Genomic DNA, 13,828 nt, shown 5'->3' with positions numbered 1-13,828 from the left:
AGTAAAGAACCACATCTGTAACCTGTAGCACTGAGAGAGAACAGTCTTCGTCGTTCTATCAGCACTAAAAAATGACTGACTATGTGGCGAAGCTGGACCATCAAGGGGCTGTCAGCAGAGGGACGAAGGGATCGAGGTATTTGGTGTCACGTCAAGGCATGCAACTATTAAAAGCCGGAATGAACATTACGGAAAGGTTGAGAAGGTCACAGAGCGATCAAACTTTAAGCTATTAACAAGGGTTGAGAAGGAGCAAAGTTTTTTAACAAAGTTTCCACGGGACGGTTGGTTTCACGAGCATGGATTAAGCAGGGATAGGTCACCCAAAATGTAAAAATCTGCAATCATTCACTCATTCTAATGGGTTTCCAAACCTGTATGACTTTCTGTCATCTTTTGAACACAAAAGACATTGCTGGTAACCAGTTTTGGTTCCCCTTGACGTCTGTTAGATTTTTTGCCCATACAAAAAGAGGAAATGGTTAGGGTTAGGGTTAGTCATTCTTCAAAATATCTTCTTTTGTGTTCCACAGAAAAAAGTCACAGAGGTTTGTAATGACAAGAGGGTGAGAAAATAATGACATTTTTCATATTTGGGTGGACTGTCCCTTTAAATGGTATATCTATTCTGACCATACATAAACCTTTGTGAGATGTGTATTAAACACACTCCTACTTCACAGCAACAAAGGCTGAGCAAGAAGAGATAACTGAGGTCAAATGAGAAGCAGGACCTGTTAAGGTCCCCCATTATGGGTTATGAAAGGTTCATATTTTGTTTTTTGGGAGTCCCCAACAACAGGCTGACATGCATGCAATGTCAAAAAACACTTTCATAGTCTTATAATATGCATTTATTTTTACCTTATTTGCTTAACGACTACCAAATGATTCTTTTAACGATTAAGTTTCCCAAACCTGCCGTAATTGGTCCGATTAGTCTCATTTTCATGTCATCATGCCTGTAATCCCTGATAAAGCAGCGTTTATGAGCGCAGTGCTGCTTTGTGTACAGCAACAGGGAGACAGCTATTTTTACTGCTCCAAAAGCAGCACCTAGCAGCAAAGAAGGAATTTGCACTTTCATTCAGACCAATGTGAAAAGACCAACAAGTGGGCAGCAATATGCTAATATTTCATGTTGACGTAAACATGTAACGGCTTGGGATTCGTTTTAAAAATGACTCGTTTCAATGATTCAGAGTCAACTCTTTCTTTTGTGAGACAATAACTTTATACACGGTGCACTTTCAGATTTAAAACTTTGAAGGAGTTTTCATTCACTCAAAAATCCATAATAGGGGCATTTTAAACAGAACAGAAGAGGGGGAGAGGATAAAACAGAAGATATGATGGAGGACTGAATATGACGGAGGTGAAGATAGGGACAGAGTAGAGAGAGATGGAGAATTTGGGACAGAGGGCTACTCACTCTGCTTCTACCTGAGCCACAGGACATTTGTACTGTGCAGTGCTGAACAAACAGATATCGGCATACTGTCGCACTGTGGGGAGAGAGCAGGGATACACAGTGGGGTTACCAGGGTCGGAAGGGAGCTTACACAAACCAAACACACAATTAAATCACAGGCGGGACAGCTGACATTCACACTAAACTACACATGGGCACATGAGACGACCTAAAGGGCAAACTTTAAAAAAGAATATCCTAAACAAAAACACATTATAATCACAAACTTGTGTACAGTTTTGAAAGCACTGCTTCCGTCAAGTCAACATGGCATCGAAATTAAATACACTACAGTTCAAAAGTTTGAGGTCACTTAAAAATGTACACTTTGCTGATTAAAATGTGCATTCAATTCACCAAAACTGACAGTAAAGATGTAAAATTTACAAAAGATTATTATTTTAAATAAATGCTGTTCTTTTGAACTTTCTAATATTAAGAGAAATGTATTAAGCAGCATAACTGTTTTCAACATTGATCATAATTACATGTTTCTTGTGCACCAAATCAGCATATCAGAATGATTTTTGGAAGACTGTGTGACACTAAATACTGGCTGCTAAAAAAAAAAATCCAGCACCATCACAGGAATAAATTGGATACTAAAACATTAAAATAGAAAGTTGTTCTTTTAAATTATAATAACATTTAATAATATTAATGTATTTATCACCAATTGAAAGCATGAGAGTCTTAGTAAAAAATCTTACAGACCTCAAATGTTTGAACAGAAGTACCTGATATATTATTTTCATTTTCAGTAAAAATAATTAGTAAATATTAATCGATATTAAATATCCAGTTCACTCAGAAATGTCACATTCCAGAAGTAAATTAGGTTATGAGCAACATTTCACGTTGACTTTTGAGACACAGACTACAACCACCGCACAGCAAAAGCAGTATTACAGTGCAAACAAACCTGGGAGCTACCAAGATATTATACAATTCTTTCACAGATGAATCACGAAAAAGTGAAGTAAACAACATTTATCTGCAGTAAACATCTGTGAGTGCACTAGATAAAGACGCAGGACAAAAGCAACAGGAAAGAGGAAAGGATTTAAGCTATGTTAGCAATTCTAAATGCAACTCTAAAAATAAGTACTCAGTGAAAAACATTCATTGTAGGTTGTAAAGCACTGCAGTATTTACTGTAAATACATGTTTGGGGAAAGAAAAGAAATGTTCATCTCACCAGAGATTTTAACTCGTTTAACTGTTTTGGTGGAGTTGTTGGTGACATGGACGTTGACACTGATAGGTTCACCATGGTAGTACAGCTGAAAAGAAGGAAATCCAATACTTGATGCTTTTTAATTTGCTTACATTGCACATTTGTTACACACTTATTTAGCACTATGCACTAACGTAAACTACATTAAAAAAATGAAACTGAAAGAAAGCAATTTCAGTAGCAGCTGAGTAAAAAGACATCAGAACTTGATACTTCAATAAATTATAAGCAGAGGGCAATAGAGGAAGTTTGCCTGTGGCTAGATGTATGTTCACACCTCTTTATCTAGCGAGGCCTCGAGGTGAAGAGAGCGGTCAGACATAAGGAAGCAGCGTGTGGTCTCCACCATTGGCTGTGGACCAGGCTTCTCTGGAGCGTACTGCACCTTACGAATGACCAATCGCACAGAGTTCCTGTTAAGAAGAGGACAGTTAGACAACTTCTGTTGAACTGACACCACAAAGAAACATAATGTCTCGCCAACGGAGTAAAGCTTGGGGCCTGATTGATGTTTTAAAAAGAAGTCCATAAGTCAATGAAACTTACTGTGAAAAGTTATTACAATTTAAAATAACTGTTTTCTATTTGAATACATTTTCAAATGTAAATTAATTCTGTGATGGCAAATCGTCAGTGTCACATGACATGATTTTTCAGTGTACTATAATGATATATTATTTATTATTATCAACACTGAAAACAGTTGTGCAGCTTAAAATTTATGTGGAAATCAAAAATATTTTTTTCAGGACACTTTTTTTTTATGTATTTGAAATGGAAATCTTTAAAAACAATGTCTTTACTGCCACAAAAGAATACAAAAACTTTATTGAAACTTTTTTAATGTATCCTTGCTGAAAAAAAAGCATCGATTTCTTTAAAAATAAATTAATAAATCTTTCAGACTCTTGACTTTTGAATGGTAGTCTATACAACCTGAACGTTATTTGGGAAATGGACTCAAACATCAATGCACCGCTTAATATTGCCGATATATTGTACCTGATAAGTAAACAGGCCACTGAATGAGAATAAACAGTCAAAAAGAAAAGAACCTCACAAGTAGCATCACTTTACCGTTTGTGAGTCTTCTCCTCCACAGTTTTAGCACAGAACGCCCTGACCTCAAAGTCAACACCACATGCCTAGAAGTCAAAATGCAGGGATAAATGACCACTGAGAGAAAAGAAAATATGTTTTAAACAATGTGTACGCGCATGCAGCTTAGGGATATGTTGGTCAATTAAAAAGTCGACTAGTTTTAAGTTTATGTTGAGACGATGTAGCTTTGGCCATGCCTAGCGTCATTACCTTTCCTGTGTCCTCTGGGCCGGGCTGTAGAGTCACTGAGCAGGGAAGGTTCTGAGGAATCTGTCCAACAAATAAAATTACTTTAGCAAACTAACTTGGCCACAACCTTGTCACTGAATATAAAAATCTAACAGCATCACATAAGAAAGTTTTTATTCAATTTGATTGGGTCTGTAGAGACGCATATGTACAGCTGAACATTACAAGCACTTAAATGTGTAAGTGAAAGGAAAAGCAAAAGTAATAAGAGTCACCGTGAAGTTAAAGGGGTACGCGTTCTGGCCCAGCTTCTTGAGCAGTCTCTCCTGTAGGCGACTGAGCGGTTTGCGCTCCTCGGGCAGAGGAGGAAATGCTTGGAAGCTGGAAATGAAGAGATCCTTTCGGAAAGACAGGCCCAGCACGTCCAGATCTTCACGGCCATAACGAAAGGCACACGTCAGGGTCACGAACACTGGTAAAAGGGCACAAAGCACAGGGCATAGGAGAAGAATATATAATATACTGTTTTGGTTCAAATTATTTATTGTTTAAAAAAAGAAACAGACATAACAGGCAAAAATAAACCACAATATGTGTTACCTTTTCTGTCTTTGAGGTATTCCGGATCAATCAAGAGCACCCCATCTAAAGTCAGACAAAATACAGAGCGAGTGAATAAGAAGAGTGAAAGATTGATTAAAAGAACCAGTATAAATAATCCTGGAGTTGTTAAAATTAACACTTTAATTTAGTATCTTTTTAAAATAAATAATATTACAAAAAAAAATGTAGTAATAAGGAATTTTCCTTCACTAAACATTTTATTTATTTATATGCATTGTGAGTTCACAGTCTGCACCGTATTTGAACAATTTTAACTTGAACTAAAAAATATATATTCAAATCTATGAGGTGAAGCAATGGGCAAAACACATCCATATGCATGTGTGGATAGGTAAGCAGTTGTAGTTCAATTTAGTGTTGTGTAATTTCAAAATGGGTTTCTATGGACTGTAGGCCAGCGATAGGCTTGTGCTCAATCATCTGCCAATAAAACAAACAATGTATCGACCTCCACAGCCAATTTTTGTCAAATTTATTTACTAATCTACAACAATGTCTTTGAAACAACTTCATTTGAAGGCTTACATTTATTCTTCGCATATATTCTCACACAAGTACATTATCTGTGATTTACATTAATCAGTAAATCAATTAATTAATTGGAAAGACAGTAAAACTTTTGAGACTTCTAACACAAAGTAAAAACTACAATTATTTAGCACTACTATTTAAAAGTTTATATACATATATACATATATATATATATATATATATATATGTATATATGTATATATGTATATATATATGTATATATGTATATATATGTATATGTATATATGTATATATGTATATGTATATATGTATATATATATTTATATATATATATATATATATATATATATGTATATATATATATATGTACATGTATATGTATATGTATATGTATATGTATATATATGTATATGTATATATGTATATGTATATGTATATATGTATATGTATATGTATATGTATATGTATATATATATATATATATATATATATATATATATATATATATATATATATATACAGTCATGGCCAAAAGTTTTGAGAATTACATAAATATTAGTTTTCAAAGTTTGCTGCTAAACTGCTTTTAGATCTTTGTTTCAGTTGTTTCTGTGATGTACTGAAATATAGTTACAAGCACTTGATACGTTTCAAAGGCTTTTATCGACAATTACATGACATTTATGCAAAGAGTCAGTATTTGCAGTGTTGGCCCTTCTTTTTCAGGACCTCTGCAATTCGACTGGGCATGCTCTCAATCAACTTCTGGGCCAAATCCTGACTGATAGCAACCCATTCTTTCATAATCACTTCTTGGAGTTTGTCAGAATTAGTGAGTTTTTGTTTGTCCACCCGCCTCTTGAGGATTGACCACAAGTTCTCAATGGGATTAAGATCTGGGGAGTTTCCAGGCCATGGACCCAAAATTTCAACATTCTGGTCCCCGAGCCACTTAGATATCACTTTTGCCTTATGGCACGGTGCTCCATCGTGCTGGAAAATGCATTGTTCTTCACCAAACTGTTGTTGGATTGTTGGAAGAAGTTGCAGTTGGAGGGTGTTTTGGTACCATTCTTTATTCATGGCTGTGTTTTTGGGCAGAATTGTGAGTTAGCCCACTCCCTTGGATGAGAAGCAACCCCACACATGAATGGTGTCAGGATGCTTTACTGTTGGCATGACACAGGGCTGATGGTAGCGCTCACCTTTTCTTCTCCGGACAAGCCTTTTCCAGATGCCCCAAACAATCGGAAAGGGGCTTCATCGGAGAATATGACTTTGCCCCAGTCCTCAGCAGTCCATTCACTATACTTTCTGCAGAAGATCAATCTGTCCCTGATGTTTTTTTTGGAGAGAAGTGGCTTCTTTGCTGCCCTTCTTGACACCAGGCCATCTTCCAAAAGTCTTGGCCTCACTGTGCGTGCAGATGCGCTCACACCTGCCTGCTGCCATTCCTGAGCAAGCTCTGCACTGGTGGCACTCCGATCCCGCAGCTGAATCCTCTTTAGGAGACGATCCTGGCGCATGCTGGACTTTCTTGGACGCCCTGAAGCCTTCTTTACAAGAAATTGAACCTCTTTCCTTGAAGTTCTTGATGATCCTATAAATTGTTGATTTAGGTGCAATCTTAGTAGCCACAATATCCTTGCCTGTGAAGCCATTTTTATGCAACGCAATGATGGCTGCACGCGTTTCTTTGCAGGTCACCATGGTTAACAATGGAAGAACAATGATTTCAAGCATCACCCTACTTTTAACATGTCAAGTCTGCCATTCTAACCCAATCAGCCTGACACTATGATTTCCAGCTTTGTGCTCGTCAACATTCTCACCTGAGTTAACAAGACGATTACTGAAATGATCTCAGCAGGTCCTTTAATGACAGCAATGAAATGCAGTGGAAAGGTTTTTTTGGGATTAAGTTAATTTTCATGGCAAAGAAGGACTATGCAATTCATCTGATCACTCTTCATAAAATTCTGGAGTATATGCAAATTGCTATTATAAAAACTTAAGCAGCAACTTTTCCAATTTCCAATATTTATGTAATTCTCAAAACTTTTGGCCACGACTGTATATAAAACAAATGCTTACTTGGTGAGCATAACCAGACTTTTCCAAAAAAAACAAAAGAAAAAAAAACATCTTACCAACCTCAAACTTCCTAACAGTAGTTTATTAACACTGCATTCTAACAATTATCTTGTACAAGATTACCATTACAATATGTAATACTCCTGACAGAGCTAATCTCCTCGCACAAATGTAATGAGGGAAAGTCTATATCTCCCTGACTGATGTCTCCTGTGACTGGCTGCCATGCCACATGGAGTGAGAGACATTCCCTTGAAAGGGTGGATTATAAAGAGGAACCAAAAATCTCATAGTAACATCAGTTTTTTAACAACATATAATTGTTAAGCAGATATAATCACAAAGCATTATGTTCATAAACATCAACTGCCTCCACAAAGACACAACTCTTCAGCAATAGGTAACTGATGTTACTAAGGCATCTAATTCAAACAAAAACCAAGATGTTTTGAGCGGGAACTCCCATCTGACTTACCTACAGGGTCCACGTGATCTAGATGATCCACAAAGTCCCTCTTCCCCAAGTATACTGTGAGCTGGAAAGAGTAAAATCAGAGACAAGCACAAGTTTGAACGTGCTACACAAAAGAATCTAGAGATAACTTAAAAAGCAATGCAGTGCCTCTATCAAGGAACTTAAACAGCCTAAAGCATGCCACGCTGACCCCTAGATAATCTACTCCCTTCCTGAAGACAACCCTTCTAGCCGGCGTGATCTCGAAAAATACATCCTCCACATGCAAAACGCTTTCCATTATAGAGAACGAAAGAGAGATGAGATGAGAGGGTTGAGAAGGTAGGAAGGCAGCAGCTGGGTGGAAATAGCACAAACGTTAGCCTACAGAGAGATTATAGAGGAAATAATGCTGTAATAACCAACACAGTGCTGCTAATAAAGAAACCGTTAAAGGAAGAACAAAAAGACAGAAGCAAACAAACAACCAAGTAAATTAAGAGAGAATTTAAAGACACACTCAAGGCAATTAAAAGGAGCTTAAAGAAGCGGACAGGAAGAGAAACACCAAGAGAGACGGATAGAAAATGAGGGAGGAGAAGCAAGAGAGAGATAGGAAAGGGAAGGAAGAGGTCCACTGAGAGCTCTGAAGAGCCCACCTTCTACCACATAACATACTCTGGGGAATCTCACCTTGCAGTTGGGGCTGGACTTCTTGAAGACTCTGTAATGAGGGGAAAGAGAGAACGTCATTAAAGCAATGTCTTGAGCAGCATGAAAGACTAAAGAAAAGATTAACTGCACATTTTGATTCGAAATGAAGTGCCATTGTGCTATTTCATAAAGACCAGGGCAATGCAATGCCAAATCCAGTAAATCAGAAAGGCTTGTATTCACAATGAAGCATAGTTAATACTATTCTACAATGTGTAGAATTCAACCAAATAGGAAATATCACCTTTAGTATTTTTTTTTTTACCCATTAAGGGTACAAATTCAACACCTGGCAAGTGCCAAATACAAGAAATGTAATTAAAACCAAAAACCAAAAAGTGCTTTCAGTCAGCAAATAACTTTAACAGAAAAAGAAAAATAATAAAAACTATCCAAAGATAGAAACAATTAACTGATTTAACTAATTTGAAACTGAAAATAAAAAATGTATTATAATTATAGTTCCAAGCCCAGGATGATTGTGAGACACTGGCGAGAAAAAAAAAAAAAAAATTAAAAACCCTTTCAGATCACCTGCTATTAGCAGGTGCGATAAAAAGTTACATTAGGACCCCACATCCGTCTTTAGGCCATTAAAACCAGACCACCTGTGGTTAGACAATGTAATTACTCAATTATCATCTGTGGTTACAGGGACAAATATACAAAGTCTCATAAGAATAAGCTTTATTTATCCCTGGGAGCGAGAGACAGAAGTCGAGAGGAGGGACAGAAAGAGCAGAAGCATGACAAAAGGAAGGAAAGAAAGAAATGATGAAAAACTGACCAGCCAAGGAGGCTGCAAACAGAAAGCAGCTGGACAAAAGGAAGGGAAAGAGACTGAGGCGGAGACGGACAAAGGAAGAACATAAAACAGTAAATGGGATTAACGCAGCTGCCCAGAAAAAGGGAGAGCAAAGGAGAATGAACAAGAGAGTTTGAGAGCTCGCAAAAGAGACTGTAGGTGTCAGTGACTCATCTGAATGTGGAAAACTATGAAACACACAATGACAAAACATGAAAGAGTGGCTAAAACAGAAAGAGTATGAAGAGAAGGCAAATAAAAGCAATATAGGGTTAAGTGAATAGTTTGTCGTCATTTACTCATGTTGTTCCAAAACCAAAACAAAAGGAAAAAAAATTATAATAATGACTGGTTATTGTTTCCCCTGCAATTACAATGAATGAAATCTGGGTGGTTAAAACTACAAAATGGTTCAGAAGCACCATAACAGAATCTGAAAATAGATGAGGAACATTTCAAATAGTTACAGTGCAAGCATCATGGTTCAATTTTATGTCATTTCAGAGTTTTTATTGAATTCGATTATATGGAAAAAGAGTGGCCATGGTATTTGCATGTGAAAAAATGCAATTTGAGCAATATTTAAAATCTCTCTAGAGAACAGGCGTGAGATCAGGAAAAGAAAGGAAAATACAACATCCATTTATTTCTTAGTCTCTCGCTCTCTCTAAATATGTTTCTTTTTAAATAATCTTAATAATAATGAAATAAAATATTGTCTTTGTTTATTATTACTACTACTACTACTATTATTATTCAATATAATATTTATTTTAGTATTATTTAAATTACAAAAAAATGAACACATCAATAAATACGTGTTACTACCGCAATAGTACTATTGTACTGTAAGATAAAAAAATATTTAATAATAAAATAATAATAATAATAATAATAATCCCTATTGTTGACAACAGATTTATTAAACGATTGTCTTACTACAAATATATTACACCATAAGCTTGTGCTGTGGTGTTGAAACCTATCCATGCATGTGATAAACCTATTTTAAAATGTATTAAAAAATGTAGCTATTTTGCTTTGATTTTATTCAGTTCACATGAGTCATGCTTCAGGTTGAAAAAGAAAAAATGTGGAAATTTACAGAAAACATCACAACCTTGAGAAAAATAAAGGAAGGACTGGGTTATGGACCAGTCATTGTTACTTTGTAAATAAAGAAACTACGCAAAACGTGGAAGGTGACATTTTGTCTTTGTCAGTGCATCTCTTGCTTATTTAAATAAAGTTGAGGTCATCCAGGTGAAAGATTTTCTCCAGCTGCCACATTTATAGTGCAAAAATGCTGCAAACTTAACTCACCTATTACTTTCCAAAAAAGTATTTTTTTAATACTGAGAATAAATAGGTGAACGGAAGGGTGCAACCTCGCCCTCAGCAGTAGCTGACGACCACACCATGACACACCAGAGTGGCACCGTCAGCAGTGGCTGAGCCTTCAGCACAGGAAAACACACCCCACATACAAACTAACCTCTCACTTCACACCTGACAAGCTCAATGAGGAGTAAGTCTGAGTGAGATCTGATCGTGGGGGTGTCTGCGATGACATCAGAACTATGGAGAGCATATGAGAGGGAACAGTCTCACCCTGCTCTGAGAGGAGTGGCGTCCCAGAGCTCCATCTGTTTCGAATGACGGAGAAATAACAGCATGTGCTTTCTCCCTCCTTATTCCCTTCCCTTCTTTTTTAGAGTCACGCTCTCTCTCAGAATCACCATCCCTCACTTCATTATGTCATCTATGCATCCCACTCCAAACCGCTTTAAACAGCCTTTTCTTCAAGGGGTCGTCAGAGTTTGACTGCCTAGCGTGGTCCCGCTGGCCGCTGACAGGAGATGCTGTAACTACGTCATTATGGACACAAAAGCATTTTTCTCCACTGATGGCCATTTAAAGGTAGACGTGCCCTAAATACATACAGGTTTTACTAGCAACATGTATTACAAATATAGCCTATCATGATGCCCTTAAGAATTGACTGGCCCAAAAATAAACCGTTTATGGCTCAGGTGATTACAAATACCAAGAGATGAATGAAACTGTACCCAGAAATGAATGTCTATGTGAAAATATAGCTAAATCAAAATTAGTACAAACAAACAAGTATGCTGTATCTGGACATAAGCAAATGGTGCAAGAGATCTTTAGATAGAATGAAAGATAGAACAACCGACAAAATGACAAATCGATAGATAGCAGGGCTGCACAATTAATCAAATTTCTAATCGCGATTACAATTATGGATGCCAAAATTACGTAACCGTTCAAAGCGACAATTAACCATTCATATAAAAATATGACATGCAGTTGCATCAAACAATGGTATAAACAATTTAGTGTAAATTGTGATAATCGTAATTAATAATTCGCAATTACAATTTCAAGTGAATAATCTACAATTATGATTTTTGTCGTAATCATGCGGTCCTAATAGATAGAACAAAGAATATAACTATCGGTAGAACGAACGGTAGAATGATCAGCAGATAGACAGATGGTTACAACGAAAGATAGATAGATGATAGAATGATAGATAGATGACAGAACGAAAGAGACAGAACGAACGATAGAACGAATGCACGAACGATAGATAGAACGAACAAATGAACGAACGATAGACCGACAGACAGAGACCAATGGATAGATGAAAATGCCTCTCTTTTCCTCACAAAAAGAGTTCAGAGAGCTGCTTTCATCTGACAGCAAAAGCATTGAATCACTTGCACGCACTAGCACTTTGAACTGGAAGTGGCATGTGGTCATTACCTCTCACCGGTATAAAACCACACGCACAAGTCTCCCAAAGTGTCAGTGAACACACACACACACACACACACCAAATGTTCAACCCACTCTAACATTCACAAGTGCCACAAATGCCTTTGAAGAGAATATTATGAAAAAGACTTGCAGAGCTCCCGCCACGGCCTGACACTGATAGAGTGTGAGTGTGTGTGTGTGTGTGTGTGTGTGTGTGTGGGAGAGAGAGATGGATGGAGACTGTTGACCCCATCCTCTTCAGTCATGAATGCCAGCTCAACTCAGACTCAAAGGACATTAAACAATGGGCCTGTATAGGTGCCAAACACGCACACAGACTTGTGAAGTTCTGAAATGACAAGTACAAAGAAATGTTTGCTGCTGGGATGCCACATTTATCAAAACGACACAAAGACACAAATACACCCACGAATGCACACATGTGTACATTCTCATTCAGCTCACTGACAGTGCTACATAAGTGTGAGTCTGTTAGCCTGTATGCCAGTAACACATAATGAGCTTCTCAACTACAGAGGGTGCATCTGTATTTCATTACAGATTAAAACAATTGGGCTCCCAAGTCGCATTTCTGGTTATAATATATTTGTTTGCGAGTCGTTTGACATCTGTTGACAGTCTACAGTTAGGCTGATGAACTGCATGCCGTTCAAAAATTTGGGGTCGGGAGATTAACACTTTTATTCATTAAATTAAATTGATAAAAAAGAGACGTAGGCTATTTATAATGTTTCAAAAGACTATTTCAAATAAATGCTGTTCTTCTGAACGTCGAAATTCAAAGAAGTTTCAACAAAGGAGCCATTTTCATGATTACTGATGATAATAAAAAACATTTCTTGAGCACCTAATCAACATAATTAGAATGATTTCTGAGGCATGTGAGACTGAAGTAATGGCTGCTGCAAAGAAATAAAATACTTATTAAAAAAATATTAAAATATAATATTAATGTCGTTATTAATCATATTACTAAACCCACACAGTAGTAAATGTGACTTGGCAGAAAAATGGCTTTTTCTGATGAATTAAAGGTAACGACTGAATTTGCGCCTTGCTCTTTAATAAAAGAAATAAGCCTCTCAAATGAATGAATAAAAGAAAAAATTGTGATTTAGGCTAATTCTACAGCTTGCCCTTCAATCAAGTAGTCCTTTAGAGAGAAATCACATTTAAAATGAACAATGAAAAGATGAAAAAGTCAAGTTGTTTTCAGGGCAACAGCGAGGGGAATCAGTTGAGCTCATTTTGAGCTCTGAGTTAATAAAAGGCATCTCTGTGAGAACTGCAGTGTTGAGTTTTGATCCACTTGTAAGTTTTAATATTCAACATAATCAAAGTTTTGATGAATACTGAAAATGCTACAAATTTTTTCTGTCATGTTTTTCTGTCATTTAATTTGCTATTAAAAGAAAATGGTACTTGACAAAGAGTAAGGCGAACACAGCTTACTAAATATTATGGTTTGTACAACCCAAAAGGGTTTTAAATTACTGATTAAACATTATGTCCATTACGTATTTACAGACTGAACTTACAAATGTTCTAATATATTCTTAAAAGCACTTCTCAGTTTGGTTATTTTTGCTTTTAATAAGGTCTTTATATCAAACATTTTAATACCGTAAAATTGTCATAATTCGTCACCAGCCAATTATCACAAATAAAAAACTATTACAAACTATTACAAGTCTAAAAAAGCCTCAAGACAACGAGCAGTGAGAGATCTATATTTTATTGCTTGATTAACATGAATGACCGACAGCAGGAATTTTAGACTGCTGTCACTTTAAGAGATGCCCATATGAAATATAGGCTACAGTTTATTACTCAGCTATTTGA

General features: G+C 36.5%; 1 protein-coding gene across 1 annotated transcript in view; it reads right to left on the bottom strand.

The window, feature by feature from the left end:
* Positions 1-13,828, bottom strand: part of LOC132119089 (arrestin red cell-like) — a 39,131-nt gene that overhangs the window by 7,334 nt on the left and 17,969 nt on the right. The window contains exons 2-10 of the mRNA XM_059528839.1: positions 8,356-8,386; positions 7,684-7,744; positions 4,599-4,643; positions 4,274-4,470; positions 4,020-4,079; positions 3,786-3,853; positions 2,986-3,121; positions 2,670-2,754; positions 1,433-1,505 (exon numbers count right to left, since the gene is read on the bottom strand). Of these exons, the coding sequence (XP_059384822.1) occupies positions 1,433-1,505; positions 2,670-2,754; positions 2,986-3,121; positions 3,786-3,853; positions 4,020-4,079; positions 4,274-4,470; positions 4,599-4,643; positions 7,684-7,744; positions 8,356-8,386 (756 nt within the window). The remainder of the gene's footprint in view (positions 1-1,432; positions 1,506-2,669; positions 2,755-2,985; positions 3,122-3,785; positions 3,854-4,019; positions 4,080-4,273; positions 4,471-4,598; positions 4,644-7,683; positions 7,745-8,355; positions 8,387-13,828) is intronic.

Source organism: Carassius carassius, chromosome 3, assembly GCF_963082965.1.
Source record: "Carassius carassius chromosome 3, fCarCar2.1, whole genome shotgun sequence".
NCBI classification, from domain to species: Eukaryota; Metazoa; Chordata; class Actinopteri; order Cypriniformes; family Cyprinidae; genus Carassius; species Carassius carassius.
The sequence above is the reverse complement of the archived record's forward strand: the minus strand, read 5'-3'. Positions and strand labels throughout refer to the sequence as shown.